The sequence below is a fragment of the Pseudomyrmex gracilis genome, unplaced genomic scaffold (assembly GCF_002006095.1).
Source record: "Pseudomyrmex gracilis isolate BER0280 unplaced genomic scaffold, ASM200609v1 scaffold_1, whole genome shotgun sequence".
NCBI lineage: Eukaryota > Metazoa > Arthropoda > Insecta > Hymenoptera > Formicidae > Pseudomyrmex > Pseudomyrmex gracilis.
In genome coordinates this window covers 1,600,199-1,627,003 of record NW_018020585.1, presented here as the reverse complement: position 1 = coordinate 1,627,003, position 26,805 = coordinate 1,600,199, and the positions used below count along the sequence as shown (strand labels likewise).

The 26,805-nt window shown below is 37.7% G+C and overlaps 3 protein-coding genes across 16 annotated transcripts in view; 1 reads left to right on the top strand and 2 right to left on the bottom strand.

The window, feature by feature from the left end:
* Window positions 1-15: 15 nt before the first annotated feature.
* LOC109852011 (carboxypeptidase B-like) lies at window positions 16-5,278 on the bottom strand. The gene is made up of 9 exons (XM_020422743.1): window positions 4,993-5,278; window positions 3,717-4,103; window positions 3,500-3,599; window positions 2,734-2,839; window positions 2,449-2,610; window positions 1,890-2,103; window positions 1,310-1,540; window positions 1,008-1,192; window positions 16-814 (listed from the first exon to the last, which is right to left on the bottom strand). The coding sequence occupies exons 1-9, from the start codon at window positions 5,175-5,177 to the stop codon at window positions 639-641; spliced, it is 1,746 nt and encodes a 581-aa protein (XP_020278332.1). The 5' UTR covers window positions 5,178-5,278; the 3' UTR covers window positions 16-638.
* On the top strand, window positions 5,238-10,191 carry LOC109852022. 4 transcript variants are annotated; one of them, XM_020422780.1, is made up of 7 exons: window positions 5,238-5,269; window positions 5,367-5,424; window positions 8,092-8,211; window positions 8,420-8,504; window positions 8,938-9,391; window positions 9,470-9,697; window positions 9,776-10,191. In XM_020422780.1, the coding sequence occupies exons 3-7, from the start codon at window positions 8,143-8,145 to the stop codon at window positions 10,002-10,004; spliced, it is 1,065 nt and encodes a 354-aa protein (XP_020278369.1). In that variant the 5' UTR covers window positions 5,238-5,269; window positions 5,367-5,424; window positions 8,092-8,142; the 3' UTR covers window positions 10,005-10,191. The 4 variants fall into 4 exon arrangements, with proteins under 4 accessions (XP_020278369.1, XP_020278380.1, XP_020278389.1 ...); XM_020422791.1 differs by lacking the exon at window positions 5,238-5,269 and having other exon boundaries at window positions 5,344-5,424; XM_020422800.1 differs by lacking the exons at window positions 5,238-5,269; window positions 5,367-5,424 and adding an exon at window positions 7,747-7,826.
* Window positions 10,192-10,691: 500 nt separating this feature from the next.
* Window positions 10,692-26,805, bottom strand: part of LOC109851967 (tensin-1) — a 162,613-nt gene continuing 146,499 nt past the window's right edge. For 7 of the 11 annotated variants that reach the window (XM_020422621.1, XM_020422657.1, XM_020422677.1 and 4 more), the window contains 12 exons: window positions 26,124-26,407; window positions 25,365-25,990; window positions 20,125-20,338; window positions 19,426-19,617; window positions 17,535-18,119; window positions 16,856-17,196; window positions 16,322-16,411; window positions 15,289-15,397; window positions 14,828-15,011; window positions 14,294-14,659; window positions 13,896-14,178; window positions 10,692-13,663 (listed from right to left, as the gene is read on the bottom strand). In XM_020422621.1, coding sequence (XP_020278210.1) covers window positions 13,504-13,663; window positions 13,896-14,178; window positions 14,294-14,659; window positions 14,828-15,011; window positions 15,289-15,397; window positions 16,322-16,411; window positions 16,856-17,196; window positions 17,535-18,119; window positions 19,426-19,617; window positions 20,125-20,338; window positions 25,365-25,990; window positions 26,124-26,407 — 3,434 coding nt within the window. In that variant the 3' untranslated portion in view covers window positions 10,692-13,503. The remainder of the gene's footprint in view (window positions 13,664-13,895; window positions 14,179-14,293; window positions 14,660-14,827; window positions 15,012-15,288; window positions 15,398-16,321; window positions 16,412-16,855; window positions 17,197-17,534; window positions 18,120-19,425; window positions 19,618-20,124; window positions 20,339-25,364; window positions 25,991-26,123; window positions 26,408-26,805) is intronic. The other 4 variants (XM_020422638.1, XM_020422628.1, XM_020422648.1 and 1 more) reach the window with 4 other exon arrangements.

Sequence of the window (26,805 nt, the reverse complement as noted above, 5' to 3'; positions counted from 1 at the left end):
TCGTTTGTACAAAAACATTTCCACATTCACACAAGCGCTCTTTAATGTAAAATAAATATACATATATATATTACATTTTTATGTATATTACATTATACACACGTACATATATTACGTTACTATATGCAAATTATAAACTTAATTTTCTGCATACGCAAAAATATGTTGAGCATAATCTAGAAGCGGTAATGTACAATTATAACTATAAAAATCTACTTGCTAAATTGTTAAAAAAATCAGAATAGTTTTTATAAAACATGGTATCTAACACTTTTTTAAGTCAAAGCCAATAAAATCAAACTTTTTGAATAATGTAGTAATAGAATGAATGAAATTCTAGTGCTAAGGCACTTTCATAAGTGTGTTTTGTAATCTCGGAATTGACAAAAAAATCAGATAATGCGTTCTTTGTTTCCAATTAATTTATCTCTGGTTGTCATCGTAGCTCGTGTAATTTATTTCGATAACAATGTCATATCTGATGATGCACGTCCATTCTTCATTTAATGATATCTATCGAGATGATGACACTCGAGTCATAGATGTCACAAAAAAAAAAATGCTTATCTGCGTACCATCAGCCCCCAAAGAAATATTAATTATTACTTAGATATAATGTGTATTAGAAAAATACGATTTTACATGTTGCAAGTGACCACGCGGGCGACTGCGCGGATTCCCGCCCAAATTTCACGCGCAGTTGGAACTATCTGAGTCGCAGGCAACAAAAATCCATACGTTCCGCGATCGCGCAGTTCTATCGTATACGCGTATTTTATTCCGGCAACACCTTTTGCCCAATCATCGGACGATCCTAAAAACAAGAAGAGTAATTTGCCACTTGGAAAGTTTTCTTTCTTTCTTATCTTATTTTATAAAGTATAGTATGTTGCATAAATTATATCTTAATGTGTTTTAATCAATCAATCGTAAATTATCATTCAAATTTTGTTACAAACATTTATTAATTATAAACAAAATTAGAATGAGAATATTGAGATAAGTACCAGAAGTTGGATACATTAGATCTGTCGTTGGACCAATTTGATAATGAGTTCCGTGGACTTTTGTGATTGCGTTAATTGCTTTCTTTGCTACGTTCATCAAGTCAGAATAATCCGCAGGTTTCGAGCGTGTATGACTCCATGGTAGCAACCACATTTGCGAGTAAGAATGCAAAGTTAAGTACATTCTATAAATATAAAAGTTTTACTATAACTAAGAAAATAAATATAATTTGTGTGAATAAACATCTAATTTAATATCTAATTAAATATTAATTAGATCTTTTCAGATTAGTTTAGTGTACCGAATATGTTGCTTGTTTGCTAGGATATGATCCGCTATAGCTTTTGTTTCCGGCTCGGAAAAAGCAAAAGGTCCAGAGTAGTTTTCGTGGCAAGGATCTGAACTGGAACTTCTTTCTTTTTCCTCTCCCCAGTGATAGGCAAAATTTCGATTTGGATCAACTCCTTCGCAGTTGCTCCACAACCATCTGGTGTAATGAGCTACAAACTGCAACAAGTTGGAAGGCGTGTACCTATGAAAAAAACACTACATTTTATTCACTTACGGTAATCATAATTCTTTCGTGCTGTATATTATGTTATATTATAATATTACATAATTGTTATTACATAATTATAAGATGTTTGTTTAGTCTGCTTTGAGTTTTTTATCTTTGCATCTGCAATATCTTATCGTTTTTAAAAATTTAATTTGATTAAAGATTAATTGCTGAAGTGTATTTTTTAACAAATGACGTTATATTCGTATATGTTCCGTAAGTCACGTTCTTGAGATGTAATGTTGATACGTGATCATTTGGACAAGACGCGCATGTATCGAAATAATAAATATATTTCTTGTTTTGTTTTTTTTTTTTTTACCTGCTGTCCTCTTGGCTTTCTACGTGATTGCTTCTAGTTTTTCGCCATAAACGGTCGCCGATATGGGTGTACTCGTAACCGTCTGGATTTGCAACCGGCAAAATCATCCAGTCCGAATTGTCCAATAGTTTCGAGTAGGTCGAGTTCCTCTCAACTAACTGACTCAGTATGTAGGTCGCAACGGCGATGCCGATCCATTCTCGTCCGTGCATGCCTACAAACATGACAATTCGCCGAAAAGTCGACGTAACGGAACGAAATACATACAAGAAACAAGTATAAAGTTTAACGTTGTAAGAAAACTTTAATTGGCTATAAATTCTGAACGTATGATAAAATCTTTGCGTCATTAATGAAGAGATTAAAAAAAATTCACATATGGTTTTTTTGGATTTTTTAAATATATTATAACAAACAATAATATATACCACAATACATTTTTCTTTCGCGTGTTTACAAATGATTCTATCTTTAAAGTATATATAGCTCTACATTTATAACGGTAGTACATTATATACGGGAAAGTTTTATAGGTATCAGAAGAAACTAGAAAACTCACCGGCATCGATCCAAATCGCGGGTTTTCTTTCACCATCTTTCTTCAAACCTGTTGACACCTTTGCCATTTTAATCGGTTGACCTTCGTAGCTATGACCGATGGTTGTCAATTCTACGATTTTGGGATACCTGGAGGCCAAGTATTCTAAGTAGCGCACGATATCTGAAAAAATATATAAATATATAAAAGATTTGAAAAAAAAATTTAATATTAATAAATATTTTGTCTTTTTACGTATATATGTACAAACTCATGCGAATACACACATGTATAATATGATTTTACCTCCATATCTATGATATCGTTTCCATGTCATCGTGTGGCCTTGATTGGTGACCAAGTCATCGCGTTGCTCTTTTGACATTTTCGGATTTTGAAAAGAAATTGTTTTCTGTTAATGAGAAAACAAAACAAAATTATTTTCGCGATCTTTGACTAAAAACATTAATTTGAAAAAATCACAGATTTTTCATTTTAAGATTAATATGATTATACAAACAACGGAGTTTCTCTCTCTTTTATATTTATGTCAGATATTCATTTCACTTATATAATTAGAAATTATTTTTAATTACGTAAAGAATGACCGAAGAAAAGAAGTTAACAGTTCGAAGAAAAACTGAAGAATTATCACTGTCCTATTGCTTTTATTATATATGACTAGACATGAGAAATTGAAAAGATTAAAAGTAAAGTATGTCAGCGTCATGGCCATGCACACCTGTTGCCAATAAAGAATTTTTTCGATAGTAAGTGATTTAATGAAAACAGAGAAAGGAAAAAGGAAGATGTCAACATCTACAACATACTATTGATTTTATAATAAATGTTAAAAAACTTAAGTAAACATGTTCACTTCTAAGTTTTTTCGTGATTATTGAAAACTTTGTGACGTTTGTATCTCTTGAATTATTAATATAATATTAACATACAACGTTAAAACTTATACACATATAAATAATGTTTTAAAAATTAAATTGATGTTTTTTCATTTTATAAAATAAAATAGAAAGATAAAAAAAAGATGTAAATGAAATATGTTTCTTTTTACCTGAACATCCGATATTAACACTTTGAAATCTATCTTCTTGTCTCTTAAATAATCCTTGACGTCGGCCACGAGATCTGGTGAGACGATAATGTCGGTAGTTCTAAAAAAAAATGCATCATAAATAAAAAAATGCATAAGTTATATTAAATAATTTGGACTTTTGTTATTTATTCTCTTTCGAAAACATTATTCTTTTTTCAAATATGCGCGAACAAACCTATTAAGATTTGGAAAGGACCAAAATTTCACATCTTCAGGTTCTGCATCTCTCAAGTCGTGCAGATCAACAACGTGGCTTTCCGTGTTGGGAAACACTCTGATTAATTGATAATTTCGATAATTTATTCTATTGGTTTGTGCACGTGAATTCTTTTTCTCACTACCGAGAATGTTGTTCACGACCGTGCCGAGCCCACTCGCTATGACGGACAGCAAGGATTCAACTAGGCCAAACATAGAAAAACCTCTGTTGTTATCATAATCCCAGTGTACTTCTCTAGATGCCTCTTGAAGAGAGTTATTTACGTCAACAAGTTCAATCCTTTCTGTCTTCTCGTCTTTGGAATTTAGACATGTTCTTTGGTCATTATGGATATCCTGTAAGCTATACATCGGTTATTTGATACTTTAATAGTGAAAATAATATATATTGTTTTGTTAATTATATTCAAAAATATTTTATAATATGTATTCTTCAGATTTGGGAAGAAAATACACGTCATAAATACGATTTTTTCTCTCTCTTTCTCTCTCTCTCTCTGTTACATTAGAAAAATATTAATAAATATAGTGTTAAAACACTAGAATAATTTAAAGTGTATATAAAATATTGTGCCTGAAACATAAATATTTTGCTATTGTAAAACGACTTGCAGATATAAAACTTTTTTGAGTTTTTGTCAAAGCAACATTGCTTTTAAATGTCACAAGAGCGTCAATTTTGTGCTCGCGCGTCGGCATATCGTTACCTGCACTTTCAATGAAAACAAAATACATTCTTTTGCAATTAACGTCGATATTCACGGTCCACTTCTTCATAGGCGAACGAACATAAAATGGAACGACCGCTTCTAGCGAACAAACGCATTTTAATTGATATTAACTGAACATTACAAAAAAAAAAAAAAAAAAATACAAAGATTATAATATAATAAATAAGAAATGATTACGAGTTATTGAGTGACATGACGGCTAACATATCAAACAGAAGTAGAGTCACATATTATGATAATATTTTTATACATGTGTGCGTATGCATGTAAAACTTTTAATTTTTCATACGAATCTTAACGATTGCATAAAACTTCACTGTAAAGATATTTAATAGAGGGTAAAACAACTAATTCGAAGAACAACTTCGAAGAACAAATTTTCTAGTTTCTAGAAAAATCACGTCCTGTTTACCCAATTATTATAATCCCAATTGTATTCATTATCGCACTCAGTTATGTTATTTAATTACACTTGTAGCTTTCGTCAATTTTAACACCAACCTATTACTCTTATTATCCAAAACGTTTTCCTCTCGTAACGTCCTTTGCTCAAAGTAATTATGATCAAATCTCGCATGTGTTAATGTGTAACTATCGCGATAAGGACTTCCGTTTGCCGAATGCGGTGCAAGGATTCCTGACATCCCGAGGATCACGCACAGGATTGACCCGACGCCTGCACTCATAGCGTGCGTCGATCGCACCAGGATACTCGATCGTCTCGAAGGTTTCACGTTGACTGGCAAACCTGTGACCGGAATGAGTCGCTCAACAACCGGTACGTACGTACGAACGTGTGATAGTTTTACTGTTCTGCCCCACGGGCCCGGCTTACGGGATTTGAGATTCGCGCTGAAAGACGTTCATTTTTGCAGTCATACACGGAGACACGGAGGATCAAAGGCTTCGAGGTTAATGGGATGAGATAGTCAAGTAAATAGTATGTTTTGTCGCCATACGGTGATGTGACTTAATTAGATGCGATCCTACAGTTATTCAAAAGTAAGAGAAAAAAACCGCTGATGATTAAGTAGTTTATGTTAGCAGTAAAACTTAAGGTAGAAATTGATAGAATTGTGATACGATTTATTTTCAAACTAATTGTTAATTTTCGAAAAATATTCTGTAGATATTTATTTGATAAAAATAGATTTTGATAGAAAAATATTTCTTCGTGAACTGACTGGGGATCTTCCAGACCCACTCAAAAATTTTGAATCGGTGTCTCTGTTGGAATTAGTAATTTTTTTAAACGCTTATATCTTTGAAACGGGAGTTATTAGAGTTATTAATTAAAGATTTTTTGAATTTGTTTTTTTATTGACACAGAATTGTTCAAACTTTTAATTTAAAAAAAATTTTTTTACTATTGTTTTTTTGCGGAGATGTTTGATTTTAAAGTCGCGTGAGTCTCACAGACCCAATCAGTTCAACTAGTAAGCTGTTTTGGAAGTCATTCCACAGAAAGATACGTAATTTGAATTAGATATTTATCTTATATAAGACAATACTACTACGTTCAGCTCTAAAGGGCGATAAAGAATATAATATAAGCCATCATTGTTTCAAATTAATATATTTTAACATAAAGTTTTTATACAAATTAGAAGCGGGTGTAAGATTTGCGAACTTCGTTAGTTTAAAATAAAAACAATTTTATTTTCTTTCTCAGTTACAATGTTCTTTTATTACAATATTTCACTTAACTTTAATATTCACATGTATCACTTCTGTAGATAATCGGCGTGACCGAGATTATAGGTAAATGGCGATAATGATTTAAAGTAAGTAACCGTACGTATCTGACTTCTCAATTCTGACTGACTCCGACTCGGTTCGAGGGCGCGTTTTATAGGGCCCGAGGTTGGTTATCGGAGGCTCTGGAATTTTCCTTGTTCGATATCATTTTGAGTAATCATCTGGAATGTTCTAGACCCGACTACGTAAGAGATTTCCTTATTTCGTAAGGTATGTCGAAAGGGCCGACGGTGCGTCAGGGTCCTATCGGTGCGTCATGGTCCTATCGCTATCGGTTTGTCGAAATCGGTGCGTCATGGTCCTATCGCTATTGTTTTAAGATATACACAGAAAGTTCCGGAATGTAGCAACCAAATAGACGATGGTCACACGGGAGCAGAGCGCGTGATTTCCGTGAAGGTTTTACGTGTGTGAAGGTAACAATATTTTTTTCCATCACACATTCTTCCAAAACAACATGAGCAAAAACATCAATAACCGCGGCGGGGTCAATGACCGCGGCCGCGCGACCTTGGGGGGGTCACTGACCTCGGCCGCGCGGCCTTGGTGGGGGGGAGTCACTGACCGCGGGCGCGCGACCGCGGCGGGGTCAATGACCTCGGTCGCGCGACTGCGGTAAAGTCACTGACCTCGGTCGCGCGACCGCGGCGGTGTTACTGACTTCGGTCACGTGATTACGTATATATATTGTATATATATATATATATATACATATATGCGTATGTGTGTATTATATATAGATATAGAATATATATTACATATAATATATATGATATTCTCTTTTTTACCCTTTTCCCTGTTACGTGACTTTAGTCACGTGTTGTTTTTTCACTTCTCTCTCTCACTATTTTTTGAGTTTGATTTTCATGCGTTATTTCTGACATTTCTCATATGTGTATTATATGGTTTATAAGACGTATATACTATCTGTTATCGCGGTGACAGGTTGTGTTCACTGACAACACGTTAAATAAAAATAACAATAGCGTGCGCGTAGCGCGCGCCTGTGTGCTAGTATTTTTAAAGTGCAATATTTTTTAAGAAAGTAATTATATGAGTTTAGTTTAAAATAAATTAATGTGTGTACGCTAACAAAAAATTTTTTATTTGATATCGTCAGGTGATTGTCGTCGCCTGACATTTACCATCAATCGCCAAAATCGCTAGGGTTCTTTTTTATGGGCGATAGGACAGATCTCACCGTCTCCGAGTAATAATAAGCCGATTATTCCATTAAAATTGACCAATCATCTTCTTTAACAAAATTGACTAGAATTTATTACGATTGATAATTCGGCTGATTAGCTTAATAAGATAAGACCTGTCTTTAAGGCCCGTTTACGCGAGCAATAACTGTTAACTTATGCCGGAAATAGATAAATTTTAACTATAGGATTTCAATGCTTCTGTTTATTACGAAATTGCCGGATGTAAATAAACAAAAGCATTGAAATCTTATAGTTGGACTTTACCGATTCCGGTATAAGTTAACGGTAATTGTCCGCATAAACAAGTCTTTAGTTGTCTGCGATAAAATTCAGTCACGCACATCACCATTTTATCCCTTCAAACGAACGGTAAGCATGAAATAGTATCTTAAGTGTGCGTTCCTATGGCATGTTTTTTTTTTCGTACAACTTGTGGCGCGTGTAACCAATCACATCTTTCTATTTTCCTAGATATTTCAAAACGTGGTACACGTTACGCGCGTTTATTGGCCACACGATTACCCTCAAGCTTCGCTTCATATAGGGAAGACCCTTGATAAAATTGGAAAATTCTCTTCCATCACTGTTTATGTTGCACGCATTCCGTTCGGTAAACGTCTTCGATTGATTTCAGTTACTTCAGATCACACGAGTCCGACGAGTTGATTTGTTTCTGTAAAGCACAATGAACGGAAAGGAGAGAGTATCGGAATTAAATCTTGTATTGAGAAAAGCCAAGTTTAGATCTACACCGGTAAGTTATTATCAAATTCAATAATATAGAGACACACAACACAATGGTTCATTGTCAGTGCTTCTCAAATCTTTATTTAACACAGTTCATATTCTGACTTTAGTATATAAATTTCTTAGCGCTTAAAAAAAATAAATAAATAAAATAACAAAAAAATCAATTTAAAAAATTAAATAAATAAATGTGTATAATTATTAACATATCATAGGCTTCCTTTGTGAATTTCTTTTTTGGATTGAAGCGTCCCCCTTTCAACGTTTTACGTCTTGGGATAAAATGTGCCAAGGATATGGGTATAATACTTTTGTATTTACATATATATGTTAAGGTCACAGTTCGAAATATGTCAGTTTACGAAATGGCTGGCCACTTCATATAACTTTTTATAATTGTCAATATATTATATATTAATTTATATTTTGATAACTCCTGATATAAATAATTATTTATACCAATGTATCTTTTATAAATATTTTTAAAGTAACGTTATTATAATGACTGTTCTCATAGAGCAATGTACCTTGCTTGTTACTAGAACCGGCCAGTCAATGTTCAAAATGAAAAAAATATCAAGACGGTTTTTACTTTTGAATTACTGGCCGATGTCAACAGCCAATGTACGAAGTGAACAATCATTTTGCGAAAACTAACCGAACTTTTTTTTTACTTTGGTCCTAATACGTACAAATTTTTTAGGTTTTTCTAAATAAGTATTTTTACTTTTAGATATCAATATAGAGGTGTTTACGGGTTTATTAGATGGAATGATAATTGATCTACAAATCTTGAAACCGCTCGCTGAAGAAGCATACACTATAAATAAACTTATCGAACGGTATCGAACAAAAGAAATATCTGCAAATCCTGAAACACTTGAAAAACGTGAAACATTCTTTACAGAATCATCCAGATTAACTCTATGGATGATGAGCTGCTATACTTTGCATCTAAAAAATGACTTTAGAATTATAAGATCTTGTTGTAAAAGCAACAGTAAGGCAATCAACATTCCAACTAGAGGAATGATACAATTTTTGCTTATAAAAATATCAGGCTTAATTATGTCATGGATGATAATACAATGCCATGGAACTTGTATCAAAGAGCAAGAAATAGAGTCAGTTCCTTCTACACTTGCTCCTCTTGTTGATGAAATTTATAGTGTTGTTGGAAAGTATCTGTATGTATTTTAAAAATTATTTGTTTCATGTTTATTGCCTTTTTCTTTTTTTGTAATAATCATTTTTTTGGTTTTTAGGGTTCAGGCAGAGATAATGATAAAAAAACTTTGTTTGTGGTACAAATCGCTATATCACTATTCTTGTAAGATTCCTTGTGCGGATGATCATTTATATTTTGATTGGAATAATTACTTTGAAGAGAATAGAAAACGGGATATAGTTATGTCACCATCCCTAGTTTCGCCATTTAGGGCGCAATGCGGACCGTTTAAAATACTCCAATTAATGAAACTTCCACATACATAGTAAGTTTGTGATTATCTAATATTTTAATTAGAAAATACAATAAAAAATACGTTGTAAAATAATGTTTTATATTTCAGCATTAGACGTGATAAAATCTACAATTATAATTTTAAAATAAAAAAGGATCATCCTTTCAAACTGATGCATATATTTGGTAATGTCAAAGAGAGTGCCGACGATTCTGATGATGAAAGTGACACAAATCTACTGCAATATCCACTTGAAAAACTTGAAAAGATACTTGCAGAACAATTCCCTCCGTCTGAAACAGAACAAGACAGTTGTTCTTCTTCTTCTTCTTCTTAGAAGAGATGATCATTAAATTCAAGTTATTTATTTATTTTTCAAGTTATTTATTTACAAAGAAATTTCTAACGATGATCTGATGCAGAAAGACAGACTGATAAAAAAGCTGAAAACTAATTTTGAATGTAACTAATATCAATTTTAATGTAATATTTTGTGACAAATAAAGATAACCTTTCTTAAATGACTTACAAGAGCAGTTATGATTATACAACACGTATTATAGGTCAGTAAGTTTGCAGTTAGCAAAACATGTTTTCTCGATACCATCATACGCAACAAATTGTAATTATAAAGATTAATCATTTCTCAACCCTTCCGCTTGTGTATTATTTATATAATTTCTGTAATTAAAATTAAACATCCTCAAAAATTTCCACTTATAATTTGTCTTTCGTGATATCAAGCTCTTCTCACACTACTCAAAACTAATTAATAATGATAGTCGCTTCATAAAAACAACGCACTTGAGAAAAATATAATAAAATTTTTAAATTATACAGCAAAGCTATATATGCAATTTTATTTGTAATAAATAAATCAGATAGAAGAATTTTCAATGGTTTTGCAATATCAAAATAAGAATAATTCATTATTAAAGTAAAATTAATATCAAATCACTTAAAGAAACATTTTATGGAAACAAAATATCAGAGAGAAGATTAGAATTAGACGTTTTGTTGTAAGTGTGTGTGTGAATATGATTTATTGTTGGTACAACTATATACGCGCGTACCTATGCGGCACGCAACGATACAATTATTGCGTAAACGTACAGATATAATAGCGCGCGTGCGCGTAAATAAGTAATAATAGTACTTAATTATTCTTAATGACTGAAAAAATGTTAAATTAATGTTACGCTGTTAGTCGATTTTTGGGCACGTACGAAAGAAAGTGTCCGGAAACGGAGTAGAAAGGAGGCGAGATGAAGAAAAGAAATAAGAGACTACAAAGGAAGACACGGTCGGTTATTTTATACTGGTTCTTAATCCTTCCTTCAAAGCTGCGACCTAATCGTCTTTGCGAGAGACAGTTTCAAAATAATGCGCGACGTTTCGAGATCGCTTTAAAACAATCTTCGAAATACAAAACACGCCATTATTTGTTTGACATCTTTCTTATTTCACTTCCAGCGTCATTAAAATGGTCATTACAGAGCCGAGCATAGCCGGGGGAAGGATTTCCAGAACCAACTGATTAATCTACTCCTCGATCATCGAATGTACAGCACGAATTTTGACTAGCACGTTACGTAACTATGAATCCTCCTTCTCTCGATCGAGATGAGAGTTTCGCGAAGAGCGGAGGACTACGCCGACCTTCATCCGGAAGACAAAAAGTATCAGAACAGACCATGAAAATAGACATGTAGAAATCGGCAACGTTGAGAAAAAAGCTAACGGTCGCTGCGATCATATCACCGTGTGCTTCACTCACGTCGCCATATTGTTGCAATTATACAAATATAATCGATCGTGATAATTGACTGCTTATCTCATTGTGACCGTCGGGATGAACTTTTCGAGGATCGGTTTTCTCGACGGAACACAAAATGGCAAGAATCTATTGGATTTCACCAAAAGAATACGCGCATACTCGTCACGTGCAAAACTTCTTCTCGAGTAATATTTCTCATTCCTTGGCGCGACTCTATACTAACTACAGCATTGCTTCTTCTTTCGTGGGTCGCGAGCTAAGCAATTAACCCGCGAAGGTCCTCCCCTTCACACACAAGATGTCTCCTCAAGGCCTCCTTTTAAGGCGACTTCATTTCGCGCGCGGTAGCATATTTACAAATTATTTAATATTGTTCTTTCAAACATCGAGGAAGCATGACACGAAGATTTCTTACGTGCGTGCGTGTGTGTGTGTGTGTGTATATATATATATGTGCGCCAGTTTGTAATGTAATAATATGCTCTGCGAACGATGTAACATTCTTTGTCAAACATTACTCGAGAGTCTCAAGTATAACATGATAATATATGGATTTAGGATGCACGCGCATTAAGTTCAGCGGGGCCTGTCTGTTATATTTACGTATTTTTGAAAACTTTCAAATTTGAACCGAAGAGAAATGTGTTTCCATAAATTGGAAACAGAAATGTGTTTTAAATTAGAATTCTCTCAGGTTCTCACGTTGAAACACACAGATAGATTTCTATTTATGCCATTTTTCTGAAACTTTGTTTCATTTTATAATATTTGTCAAGCACAAAAATGACAAAAAAATGACATATAATATAAATTTCTTCAGATCAGTCGTTATTAATCCGCGAGCATCTTCGTTATCTTTCATATGATAGTTACGTGTATGTAATGCATGTAACAATGAGTAAGTGTGTGTTTAAGAATGCCAGTGCGTATTACAGAAATGAATTTTTCCGAAACCGAAGGCGGTCTCTCTCTCTTTCTCAGTGTCGCGCTCGAGACACGCTCGTTTCGAATTTTCGATGCCCTTCGTAGTTCGCGCGAAGGACACGGTTGACTTCTTCAACTATGACTACGAGCTATTGATACAGTTCACGTGCGACTGATCGATCGTATCCTAAGCGAGGAAAGGTGGCAAAATCGCGAAATTAGTAAATTTCGTAAATAATAATAAATTCTTTTAGTAAAACGTAGTAAGATATGTGTGTCCATATATAACTGTATAAATATCATATAAATATTATTTTTGTTTCGCAGAAGCAAGCTGGAAATGTACCTGTATCTCTCTCTTTCTCTCTCTCTCTCTCTATCTCTTTCTCTCAGTAGGTGCTTAAATTATGTAAATATATTACGCGCTAAGTTGTATATATAAGTTCGCTTTAAACGAGAGCACATTGTATGTAAAATGAGTCGTGACTTTAATCATACTTTTTTGTTAAAATCAAATCCGACATACCAAGGTTTCTCAAACGCAGTTAATTCTGACCACCTTATTCCTCCTTAGTACCATCATAGTACTGTTCATCTACTGATCGCTATGTTAAATCACAACAGTAACGATTAATCGTAACAACAACTTTCTCTCAGCTTATAATTGCATATTGACGCGAGGATGGACTCGATTCACGCCTTCCCGTTCTTCCCGTTCTCTTCCGTAGAGAACGGATTTCTCTTGATCTCTGCTCCTCCTAGCGTTACCGGATAATTATGTCGTACCTAACGTTTACAACATAGATGTTCTACTCAGTTAACGCTACGAAATGCACAAAGTACTTTATTACGAGTAGTCGGTTAACAATAATGATTAACTCATGCGGCCATTTTTTGGCAAATCCTTCCTTCGAGGAGATTCAAGCTTTCATCCTCGATTCCGCGGAGTCGATTACATCGATCTCGTTCTCATCAATAATTCTCGATCGCTTTTGAAACTGGATTTCGCACAGATTTTTACGCTACGAGATATGTATCGGTGTCAATCTTGAAAATTGAAACCGTTATTGATGAATTCGCAATGATCTTTGTGCCCGTTGGTCTCATCGATTGAGTGGCGAGCGAGTAGCGTTTCTTAAACGATATTGGCCTTGGCGATAGAACTACCCATCATGACTTTATTAACGAAATTTACGATGGCTGTGGCCGGTTGTTCTGGTTCCAGTTCGGCGAATACGTGGCACTGATTGTCCGATTTGTGAGCAGGCTTCCTCGCTACAAAGCCGAAGCAGCGACTGGAAACAAACATTTTAAACAAGATAATTTAAAATTCAAAGTATACAATAAAAAAAATTGTCTACCAAATATTCCAAAAGCATCCGTTTCGAACAAAAATACTAAAGTTACGAATTTGCTTTTTTAAATATATCGCATCTTACAAAGAATTTACATATGGCATTTTGATATGTTTTATTAGAATTTTTTTTTTAAATAATTGAAAATATATCTGAGAAAGTGAAAGCGTACTGAGCGCTTAGTGGTCTTCCAGTATCTTCGCTGGCGAACTCCCATGTGCGTTCCTCGGTGTCTAATCCGCAATAACTTATGTTATTCGTGGGATAATGTCTGCGGAAAAATAGCTTTCTAGCGTTGTCGGTCAAAGTAATGCCCTGTGTGGAGACCTTGAAGTGAACAATGGTGGCAACCGGCAGCGGCTTTTGCTCGAATAAACTGGTAACAGCTTTCTTGATAGCTTGCGGCCCAGTTAAGGATTCCGTATCAATAGTAAAGAGATACAAAACGTTACAAGCTGCGAAAAGAATAAGGACACACGTGTAAAAAAAAACGTATTTATACTGAAAAAAACATTTTTATATCTTGTATAAAAAATATATGTTTGTAATAGTAATCATTGATTTAATCACCTGCTCCCTGGGCAAGAAGTTGCTGAGTGCTGTTAGTACCAGGTGAGTCCAAAGCTCTAGCCGCAGCTTCCGGTTCGGGCAGCAACAGCTGGCAAGGTAGCGCCATGGCCATCAGACTGTGTTGGTAAACCAAAGCCGAGAGCGAGCTGAAGACCGGCTCGTTTGCGCATCCTTTCAATCTGACGCCGCGCGACGTTGGTTCGATCAAGAAGTGCCTGACGAGCTCGCTCGAAGGATCTCGCGGGCTGCTAGGCGCACCCGGAGGTGGCGTTGCCACTTTCAGTGCCAGTCCGAAGGCACCTGGGAACGAGTTGCTGTCTCGCACCACAAATGTGCCGGGTGTTGCATCCTTCAGCATAGAGATTGCTAAAACAAAAAATACGCGGCATTTACTTTTTTGCAGAAAAATTTACATATTGTAGATATAAACATTTTTTTTTTTTAAATACAATTTAGTATATAAATACTGTTGAGTATTGAAAGTAATAATTTGTGATACAAAAAGGATGAAAATAATTTTAGAAAATTATGTACCTTGCTCCCGCGATATGTTCGGTTTATACCAGATTCTGCTAGTATCGCGCACAAATTTCACATTAGCGTCGGCCACTTCCTGAGGCTCGGTGTTCGAATGTACGCTAGAGCGTCTCGAGCTGTAATATTGTATCTGCGGCGAAGATTGGCCACCACTGTTGATCGAAGTGTATGACGCAGCACTCTGAGACACCCGAAAAACAAGCCATTTAATTGCACATTTTTATACACTTCGATGTACGCTGATAATTATCTAATTATATTAAAAAAAAAATCTTAATCGTTTTTTATATTTTAAAGTAACACATCACATACATTTCAAAAAAAAATATATATATATATATACGCGAGCTCGCTATTGCGCGAGTTCGAAACTATTGAATCGACTTATTAAGTTACTGAAAGCAACGATGTAGTACGAGCGTAATGTAATGTAATATCGGAACGCTTTTTTCTCTCACCTTGGGGCTCTGGGCGAATTCTATGTGGGTCGGTGTTCCAGGGCTGCGTGAGACAGCCTGCGGCTGCGACATCGTCGATTCGCCTACCGGAGAAACAGGTCGGTCCTTGCTGCAAAACGAGCAACCGAGACTGTTAGATGATATTCCGCGAGAATATATATCCAGCGACATTTCCGTGCAGGCAGACGTGTATCGGCTGACTCGTGCATAGTGCTGTACATCAGTGAGGTAAACACCGAAATGTAGGCGATACACATTGTCGTGAAGACAAATTTTGAAGAAGAGAAAAAAAAATGTCTCTCTAATGTTAAAGTTGAGACAAACGTAGAGAAAAAAGCAGAAAGGGAAGAGTTAATGTAAAAAAAAAATCTTCTTTTTTCTGCAAAAGATTTCTCGATGAAAGTGAGGCAGATGTTGTCTTAGCTTTCTGATGATACAATTTAACTCGTCAATGTACTTGTCTTATGAGAGTTTCTACGACACACGATGCAAGGAAGCGCAATTTATTGTTAGTTCAAAGGTGCAGCACACACATATGTGGCCAGCATACGTGGTCACGATTTACGTTTATGATCATGTGTGCTAGATCTTCCTATTACAACTGCATAAACATAAAATAATAAACCAATCTGTAACCAAAAAAATTGATAGTTTATGATTATGATTGCTTTTTTTTTTTTAGTTCAGAGTGAATACATTTTCAGTTTGTAGAGGCAGACACATCGAAAGTACAAATAATAAAAAATCACAAAATCTACATGTTACACGTCGCGATTATGTAAATTGCAAAAGATGGGAAAGAAAATATAATTTAGTGTTTTTTTTTTTAATAAGCGCGCTCTATGATGACATGATTGGATGCAGTTGCGTATCAACACGCGCGCGCGGTTAGTAACACGACACAAAACACATTCACATGGTGCACATTTTGGGCGCGACTCTCTCTCCATCGCAGTGATTAATTATTCTAACGTCGTTAATTGCATAATCAATTACAGAGAGATCACTCGCGATTCTTCGTGATATATATTACCTATAGTCGAATGACGCCGATTGGTTAGTGAGCGGCCATCGTTTGTTATGCATTTGTTTAAGCGGCCCGCTTGCCGGGAAACTCAAGCGTCTAGAATCACCAATATCACTCTGCGTCATCATTACCGTCGCTTTGCGATCCTCCGTCGTGTTCGAAATAATACAGGTTTTGTTGCGCGCGTGGCTCGTTCAAAATAGTTTTGAAAAAAAATATAGTTGGATAAAATATTAAGTTTCAAGAATGCGTGTGGCGCACACCATTGGTTTTTCTCTCCGTTGAAAATCCAAAATCAAAAATTGATAAATTTTAAACATTTTGAGAGATTTCATAGTACAAACTTAAATAAGTTTTATTTTGCGTTTTCTAACATTTTGTTTAAAATATTATCGAGAAGAGATAAATAACATCCAAAAAACAAAACAAAAACACGATTTTCACAACATTACAAAAAGTTGATAAAAAATTTCCTAACTTCTAAGTCTGTATAGTTCATGTTTGTACTTTCACTTAAGAATATTGAACGGAAAAACCTACCGCTGTGTTGTCGGACTCTTGGGTGGAAGCCCCGTCTCCTTCGAGACATCTCTTCGTTCTTCGATGTATATCGTTCGTTCGGCGCCGTAGTTTCCTACATTGTTGTTGTTGTTACCCGTGGCGTCGTTGTTGTTGTTGTTGCTCACGTTGTAGCTGTTGTTGGACGTCACGTAAGTGCGGTCGCTGGCGAAGGTCACCGTCGGTGACGAGTTGTTGACGTACGGCGTGCGCGGATGAACCGGAAACGCTGGCGTCTGAGGTCGTGAGGCGCCGCTGACGACCGCGCTTCCGGGACTGACGCTTCTCTCCACGGTCCACGATGACGCCGAGTCATTGTGCGGCTGTGAAATTCAAAGCCGATAATTACGCGGATTTTCCCTCCCCCGACGACGGGGGAGTGATGTAGTGACGAGACATCGATTAGTCACGATTGAGATGTACACCGCCTGGTTTCTAAGTCAGTTTCTACGCGCTACCAGCCAAGCGAGGCGTGCTGAGCAAGCTTGAACTGAAATACCTGGATTGAATTGAATCCGAACCAGCGACTGATGATCAGCAACGCGCATAAGAAAAAAAAATTAAGGCAAGTGCTCGAGTTAAAAAATTAAAAAAAAAAAAAAAAAACATACTTCTGTTTTCTCGGTAGGACGCGCGGGATTTGCGTGAGGAAGAGACAAACCTGAATGCAATTCTGCCATGCTTTTGGTGACTGGTTAGGGGAGCAATTAGTGACATTGCTAGGCGCACTGGTAGGCAAGGTAGCAGCTGCGATCGCGTTACTGCCTGCGGGATGATCGTTCTCGGATTTAGGCGTGCTCGGGGACGCGTGGATCGGCGAGATCTCAGCTAGAGACTGAATGAGGCTCACGAGAGGATCAGGCTGATCGACCATCGTCAATAATCCGCCGTCCACTTGGTCACTCGGCGAACTGTAATTCCCAACGCTCTGATACGTGACAACGCGGTTCCGCGACTCGGGACGCGCGTTTCGAGTCGGCGTCGCGTATTCCTGCGTCTGCTTCCGCTCGGGATGATCGTTGCTGGTGTTGTTGCTGCTCACGATCCCGGATTGCAGCTGATGATGGCGATGCTCGCGCAGCAACGCGTCCGCGCGCGCGAAACTGTCGCTACGCGACTCCGGTCGCGGCGGTTGTTGCTGTTGTTGCTGCCTCTCGACGTTGCTCGACGGACTCGATTGCTGACCTGCCGCTAACCCTAAGGGTGGTGCGGCTGCTAAGGCTGAGCGGGGGGATGTCGGAGGGCTCTGGAATGCAAGCCAAGCGCTACGCTACATGCCGGCGAACTAAGAGCGTTTAATCCTTTCGGTGCTATGCCCCAAGTGCCCTCGATTACGCCACGGTCGGCCGGGCTTTAAAGCCCGAATCGTTGCTAATTAATTGCGCGGGCTAATTAATGGCGCGAGTTAACACGGCCGAGTCGTAACGCAGCTGCCGCGTCAGCTGGGAATTGTTCAGCGTTGCGCGAGGGAACGATGAAGAGAATGATCTTCTTCGGACACAATGCTGCGTAAGTCCAAGCAATTTCAATTGTACCCGTGAAAGCGCATATTTATAAATATTATAAATAATTGTTCTGAATGAATAAGTTATTGAAACAAATTATAATAATAATATCTCAAATTATGACAATAATGTCCCATATTAATCACCAAAGCAAATGTTCTCAGATGATGAGTATTATTAATATAATTAATATTTACGTAATTAATATTTATGTAATTAATATTTACTTCATTAATATTTAATTAATTAATATATTTACGTGTTTAGCAAGACCGAATATTAGTTACGCAAACAATGTGATTAAACTTAACAATTACAAGATACGTAATAATTAAATGATACTAAATTTGGATGGCGAATATATATATATTTCTACGCGCGCAGTTCTGTTTTCTTCTTCTTTTTTTTTTTCGCGAGTGCATCGTAAGTATAGCACGAAAAAGGAATTAAGAAGGATTTCCATCTCGGGCAGGTAACCGTTTCACAATCTACCATTTTAAAGGGATTATTTCTTGCTATTTAGAAACTAACCGTACGCTATTACTATAAGGAACGTAGAACGTTGTTCGGATAGTTTCTCTAGGTTGTTATCTGTGGCGCCTAAATTGTAGCGTTCGTGCTGCCGCCGTCTCATCGGCGTAAAGCGGAATCGACCGTACCGCCGTTTCAAACTCTCCATGCGAATAACTATTTATTTCGTTCAATATTATTCTTGATCGTTGCATTCTACTTATGCCAACCAGTTTTCCGTAATGACCGCTGATTTTCCAATATCCGAAGAATATAAAATTTGAACGCAAATTGTGCGATTGACATAATTGAACGCAAACTACGATTAAAACTTATATTGTGTGCATCTTCTCTTTTTCTTCACAATTTTTCAAACGCTGTTATTTTATTAAAAAAAAAACAAAGTTAATAATTTCAATCTAACGTAAAACCGAGGCAATCAGCCAATTTTTCAATTTTACTTCGAAACAACGGCACTGACGATTCTGCAGGGTGCTAAGGAGCAAAAAAGATGCATCGAACGCACGTCACACGTACCTGACTGTCGTTGTACTTGCGATATTCGTAAGCTCGTTTCACAGACACGAACGGTCTCTCGTTCATACTCTCCGCCCTTGGTCTGCCGAGAATGACGTTTCCGGTACTGCCGTTATACTTCCGGCTGCTCGATCTCTGCGGAAGTAGAGGACTAGCTGGCGCGGAGGTGTATGGAACAGCTCTCGACGGTAGCTAATCGATAAACGGCAAATGTCAACTAAGTTTAATCCTAGAATGCGCGCAAATCCGTCTGTTTTGTGTTAATAAGTAAGGTCTGTTGAACTGTACGCGATATTCAATAAGGGAGTATATATAAGAGTATAGTTTTTCTTGCAAGAAAAAGTTGCAAGTTTGTATCTTGTATACGAGAGTTTTCGAGGGAATTGTACAAATGACTGCAGAAGTTTAAAATATAGCACGCGGCTGAACACATACGCAATTAAAAACATAAATCTTTTTCCTAAACACAAGTTGTTTAGTTTTTTTTGTTTTGCATCACAACACAGTTGCATTCTAGGATTAATAAAATTATTATAAGAACATTCTCCGTATATTTGACTACGTAATACTCAGCGCAAATATAAGTACGGTTATATATTTTGCTGTCTCGCGTATTTTTCTCGTTTAAACATAAAAAGCGTCTAACAATCATCAGAAAAGAAAACAAACAAATCATCCAACGTTATCTGATATGCCAACCTGTCCGGAAACTGAACTCGGTGTCCACGTGTCGTCGTCGTCGTCGAGCACCGCGGAATCGCTCGCGTAACCGTCGTTTCTCAGTCTTCCTTTCTGCAAGCTTCTGAGCTCGCCGATGACACGGTTTCCGGTTTCCTGTCGCCACAGCTTGCTGGGATTCCTTTCATCTCTTCTGGCGGCGAGTTTCAATTGCTGCTGTCTCAGCCACGACAACCTGAACAATAAAAACGAAAAAAACCATCTTATATCGCGTGGGGGACCTTTTGATGTCTATCCACAAAGTGTACATCGCGCACAAAAGCAAGAAACGAGACTTTTAACTCCGTTAAGCACACGATACAAATAAAGATGAATAGAAAAAAGTCCTTCAACAAATCGCTCTCTTATTACGAGCTATCGATTAAAGGTCCGGGAGTCAGAGTCGAGGTTCAATATTTACCGACGTGCGCGACGCGCCAAGACATTTAACAGCACGTGAATTGCCGTATTTGTTCGCGACGTTTCTCGCTTTCGTACCTTACAATATACGGACAGGCTCCTATCGCGTTACGTTGTACATACGTAACGGCCGTTGCACGACTAGACAAAAATATGAGAAGTTGCGCACTCTCTCGGAGAGGAAACACGAGAGAAGCGCGACTTTGGTAACAAAAGCGTTCGTTAGGAACGTTCTCCTTTCGCGAATAGACTTTGCGGGATTTCGCCACGTCGGATTCCGCGGGTCTCCTACCGCGATAGACGCCCGATAATTACACCCTGATCGATGAGGTCGCCCCGAGCCATCGGCTCGTGGCTCGTGGAAGAGCCACGTTACATCCAGCCGTTTCCCCGAGATAATAAACGACGGCCTCGGTAGCCAATCAGCGTAAGTCACGGAGAATTTCTTTTTTTTTTTTCTTTTTTTTTTTCAATAAACGAAATTTATATCCGGTTAAGCGCGCGCGCGCACGAAACTCTTTCCCCGCGAGAGTTGTAAACTGCGAGTAAATGTGTCACTTGAGAGAAGAGCGTTAGTTTGGGGCACATCAGTTTTAGAACTTCGCCTCCGGTGTGCGCCCGAACGCTTGCGTGCTGTAAAATTCTATCAAAACTTCTTTCATCACGATTACAACAATCTACATGTGTTTTTTTGGACAGTGAAGTGAAATTGTATTTTTTGTCTCTCTACTCGTGCGCGTGAATATGAAACATTTGCAGAACTGCTCGAAGCGGAATGAACGGAAACTACAATTAGCTTTGTATCAAGAGTCCCGCTTCGAAATGATTAAATATGAAAGAGAGCTCGAAACGTTGAGCTCTTGAAAAATCAACCTTGACCGATTCGTCGAATTTTTCATCCGAGCATTCGCGTTTATTTGAAGTGTCATTGATTGATTGAAATATTGGTTTGTGTTTCCTGGAAAATCTAAACTGAATATTCCGCGTTATTAAAACTCGGAGAGAAAGAGAGATCAGAATTCTGCGCATTTTTATTATTCACGCCAGAATAACAAACGTTATTCTATCTTGTTGGTTTGTTTGTACGACTTCACACAAGAGTCACGCGCGGAAAGAGATTACTGAATCTCGATCGAAAATTTTACGTTTGTTTTTGTTAGATACGTGATTATTTATCGCATCAATTTTTGAAATTTCGAAATACCATCGGTATTTCGCGCGCGCGTAATTCAATTGTTGATCGCAAATTGGTTACAGAGTGCCGCCGCGTTCGCGTATCAACAGAAATTACAGCAGATGCTCGGCTCGCACGCAAGTCGAGCGTGTGCTATAAAACGCAATTGTGTGTTTACGCCGCATTGAAATCTTCATTTAGCGCAACGATGCAACGAGAACGAATTCATTCCACAGACGAGTTTTCGTTTGAGTGGAAATTAAAAAACAGATTTTCCAAAGTTCTAATTGAAAAACATAATAAATCTTTACTTCGTAATTAATAAATTTTAAAAGTAAATATTTTGTGACAAATTGAGATACAATATAAACATGTGTTAAAAAGTAAGTCAAATCTCTTCGACATTATTTGTCATCATTTCACTGGCATCACCTTTGCACCACATTGTGTCTACGTCTGACGGAATAATTTGCGAAGCAAAATTACAAGTATGAATGTGTAAAAGTTTGATAAAAAAAAGAACGTTATATTAATAATGTACGCTACGTCCGTCAAGCAACATTTTTATGCGACTGAGAAAGACTTCCGTGTGCAATAGAAAAGTTTGCTCCGGCGGACACGAAAGTCTCGTCCATCCGGAAAGGACGAAATGAAAACTCGAGCTTGCGAAGAAAATTATACGAGGCTTCGCAAAAGGCTCTTGTGCTTTCACCTCGTGAAAGTCTTCCAATGACTTCCGCTTCCGAACGTCGTTTCTTTTCGGCGTTTCCGGACGGAAAGAAAAATTATTAGGAGATAAAAACGAACGTAATGCACTACGAGAACGTAAAGAAAGAAAAGCGCGGCAAGTCGTGAAAATTGTGAGAAATAATACACAAAAAAAAAAAAAAACATCCATAAACACTGATATAATATTGAGTGTAATATAACATGTTTACGGAAAATTTTATTGTAAATAAACAGGAAGCACATTTGATGCATCAAAATGTGTGCGCACAATAAATTATCCCAATATATCAAATGTAGATAAAATAAATGAAGATAAATGAGGTGGAGGCAGAGTGTGAGATATGTTTCGTGGATACTCAGAGCCGCGATTTAGCACGTTCTCACTCGTCCGTTCTATATTTGTAATTATGTCAGAGAGATAGACCGGCGCCCGAAAATAAGTGACATCCTCGTCTCTTGAGCACCATTATATTTTTCCCCGACGATACGGGTAGAGTCGCGCGATGTCGCAATCCTAAAAATGTCTCCATCAAGTTATGTGCAATCTTCTTCGTTTTATTGTAGCGAAAATCGTAATGGACGGGATAAAGCAAGTATCTGCGATTTCTTCACGTCTGTAATTTCCTTCACTCGCGAGAAAGCAAAGCTGTCGAACGTCCGTCGATCTTCTCGGCCATAAATGTCGTTCGTTTTCCCTCTTCGGGGTCACCTCTTCGTAAATATCCGCGCGAGGTCTTGTGGTTATTCGCGCGCGGCGCAGAATCGCAAAAGGAAGTCGCGCGTTTATTTTCACGGCACTTTGTGGTGTGCGCAATACGACGCGAATTTTACGGCGCGGATATCTGGTTCGTCGAACCCGGCGGAGAGTTATCTTCTTATAACCCCATTTCTCTCGTACAGCTTTTTGGATGGATTTTAAAAGAAAAAAAAAACAGAAATAATGAAAGCAAATGACAGAACAAAATTAAAATTTTTTAATGAACCTTATTACTCAGGAAGTCAATTAAAAAACAAAAATAAAGTCCAAACTCTTCTCGAAAATACTGTTAAAAGTTTCACCTCAGATACTCACTATTTTCGAATTACTTTGTTATTTTTCAAATCTAAAAGTAATATTGTTTTCAAATGTACAGATTACTTAAGAATATTTGTTCACGAATGTGAAACGTATTATCCATATTTCAAAGACAAAACTTAATAACATTGCATCTGACGTGACCGGTCCTCTTTTAATTCGACACGTTTTCGCAATAAAAGAACGAACGTGCATGAATCGACACATATTGTTTGCGCACCATGTTACATGCACCGGACACATTTAACAGACTTGTTTTGCGATTGTACGTGTGCTTTCTCCTCCATTCACGGGCAGAATCTTATTCGCAAAAAGTACGGGGCGGGACCGGAGCGGGAAAGTACAAAAACTTGATGACTTCTGAAGTGAATGGTGTTATATAGTAAAAGTAAAACCGCACACATTTATGAAATGTATTCGCATTTACGACAACGTGACGCAACAAACGATCCCTTTCGAAGCGTTGCTACGCACATCCATTTAATTTCGGTTCCCGCAGGTCTTTATACACTTACATACATCTCACTATATATGTTTTTTACTTTGAAGCAATATTTTATATCACAATAAACAGCAATTTTTGAAATTTATTGGTATCTTATCTTAATTAACTCTTCAGTGCCAGACATAGAAAATGACCTACGAGTTGTCCAGACTGGATCTGTAAAATCCACGCGATTTTAAGTTTGAATATCTCCGCAATATTTTTTCACGTGTCTTTAAAAACGTGAATAAAGTAAGGTCACGTGACAGGGAAGAGAGGAAAAACAACACTATACTTTAGTCACGTGTCTTTAATTTTTGTCAGTTGTTTAATTTTAATAATTTTAATTTATTTACATTTTTCAGATAAAAAAATGTATTTTTAAAAATAAATTTCACAGAACTAATATCAGCTACTGCCTTACTCCAAAAGATAAATAACTCAGATAATGAGAAGAAAAGTTAACAAGTAATAAATTCATAATATAAAATACTGTTTATATTCGCGCTTAGTTCCTGAAATCAATTAACGTGGCACGACTTCGCTCTGCTCTTGCTGAACGCACTTGGAAACTCGCACATCTCGAGATCTCACGTCACTCGTGAAATGCTATCAACTGTCGGCGGGAATGTGTTTGCGGCACTGAATCTCCTCTCTATTCGTTGTTACAAACGACAGTGACTCACTATACGACCGCGTTTGCCATTCACGGTGGAGATATCGCGTTGGATGACCGCGTATGGATCGACAATTTATTAATTGTTCATGGATCGTTACGCTCTTTCTCTCTTTCTCTTTTTCGCTCCCATGCTCGCTTGGTCAGTCTCCCTTAAGTGCGAGAGATTCTTCTGCGGTACCCGATTTGGACGATGTATTGCGACACTATATGGTTGTCTGGAAGTTCTGCCAGAGAGATACGACCCACTCGTTACGATTTCCCTTGCCGACGTCTATGAAAACCCAGTCTAATCTCTGTCTTTCGTAACATCGCAATTTATTCGCGAAGAGAACGTTTTCGGACAGTGACGACATGGGAGGAGTAAGTAGATATCGTATGTCGCGAGATACAGAGAACGTAATTTCTCTTAGAAATGTTGAGAGAGAGAGAGAGAGAGAGAGAGAGAGAGAGAGAGAGAGAGAGAAAGAGAGAAGTAAAGACAAGTAATTTATGATGTCTAGCAGAGAGACCCAGAAATCCGTAGGCGAGATATAATTTAAGGAATAATTAACAGAATATTTTGGCTGTTTTATTTGTATATCCTCATTATTTTCAAACACTGTTAGTGTTTGAACGTTAAATGAAACCATTTCCATGTAAATAAATTCAATGAATTACTCACCCATCAATGTGATCTGTCCCACTTTTCACGGGTCCGTTTGCAAACTCCGGTGGCGGATCCGGAGTATTGGGACTGAGAGGGCTGAGAGGCCTTCTGGAATTCTCGCCAAGAATGTCCTCGAAGTCGACAACGGGCGCCGTGCCGCGCACAGACGCTTTTCTCACTAGCGATGGCGACGACAATTTCTGATGTTTTATCATGTCGGTGGTGGCGCCGTACGAGAACGGCTGACTGGTTTGACGAGCGTGATACGGGATATCCTCGTCGATAAAATCGATATTGCCAGGTGGCGAGAAGGAATCCGCGTGTTTCCTGTAAGAATCGTTCGACGACTCGGAAATCTTCCGGTCCGGTGACGCGCGATAATCGAAATCGTCTCCCCGCCGATGCTCGATGCTCTTCGACGACTCTCTGTATTCGTTCTTCAAGGTGCTATAGCTGCTGCTGGAGTTATACGGCGGACTGGATTCTTTGCCGGCTCCGTAGCTTCTGTAGGAATCCTTCAAGGTCGAATAAGTGGATGTGGGATGACTGCTGTTGTGACTGCTGTAGCTGTGCGTTTCCTGAATATACATCTTCTCACTTCGATCGCGATTGAAGTTCTCTGTCGGAGGATCTGGCATAGACTGGCGAGAAAAAGCTTCACATTTATACAACGAATCTTCTTTTTTAATTAATTAACATTCTTATTGTTTGTATACACACACACACACATACGATTGTAGATTGAATTGAGCAAAACTTTTAATATCACGTTACCTCGACTGTGAGCATCATATCATGGAGAAGCTTGTCAAGATCACCGTGGGCTTGATTTTCCGGTTCGGGTTCAGGCGGACTCGGTCTTTGTGGTGGCGCACTGCTAATGCCACTGTCCATGGAAACCGTCAACGGCGAGCCACGGGCACCTCCTGCAGGGCCCGGATGTACCACGGCGTACAAGGATCCATCTATAGGACCGCAAGTGTAACCCAAGCCGCGGGGTGAGGTCTGAACCGATGAGCTCGAGGGAGGCGGAGGTGACAGTGGAGTCTCACGGCCTTCTAGAAAAAAAACGCATCTATATATAGCGACATAATAACTATAACAAAAAAAAAAACAATATAACGCAAAACAATTGCAATTAAGAAACTTTAGATAAGAGCGACCCAATGCGCGCGATTGTGATGGCACAAACTTCGAGTATACCCTTGTAGGAATTGACGAACGGCTCAGTATTGGGTCAATATCGGCAAACGAGGCTCGATATTGGTACGACAGTAGTAGCCAGTACTGGGCGAATATGCTTAATGATTAGATCGAGCCAACGCTGGCTCTTAAGCTCGGCACGATACTTACTTCCGAGGTTGGTCAGATATGGATTTCAAGTATTGGCACAATGTTGCAATTTTATACTGACAAGACAATCTTAGCCAACACTGGCTAAATATTCTTAGTGGTC

What these genes read in the sequence shown, in the direction of transcription:
- LOC109852011 (XM_020422743.1), bottom strand. Translation starts at nt 5,177, where the DNA reads ATGAGTGCAGGCGTCGGGTCAATCCTGTGCGTGATCCTCGGGATGTCA. An exon ending in TGTTAATATCGGATGTTCAG is followed by an intron (nt 2,840 to 3,499) that starts GTAAAAAGAAAC and finishes TCTCATTAACAG; the next exon opens with AAAACAATTTCTTTTCAAAA. An exon ending in GAAAGCCAAGAGGACAGCAG is followed by an intron (nt 1,541 to 1,889) that starts GTAAAAAAAAAA and finishes TTTTTTTCATAG; the next exon opens with GTACACGCCTTCCAACTTGT.
- LOC109852022 (XM_020422780.1), top strand. Translation starts at nt 8,143, where the DNA reads ATGAACGGAAAGGAGAGAGTATCGGAATTAAATCTTGTATTGAGAAAA. An exon ending in CCAAGTTTAGATCTACACCG is followed by an intron (nt 8,212 to 8,419) that starts GTAAGTTATTAT and finishes AACATATCATAG; the next exon opens with GCTTCCTTTGTGAATTTCTT. An exon ending in AGTGTTGTTGGAAAGTATCT is followed by an intron (nt 9,392 to 9,469) that starts GTATGTATTTTA and finishes TTTGGTTTTTAG; the next exon opens with GGTTCAGGCAGAGATAATGA.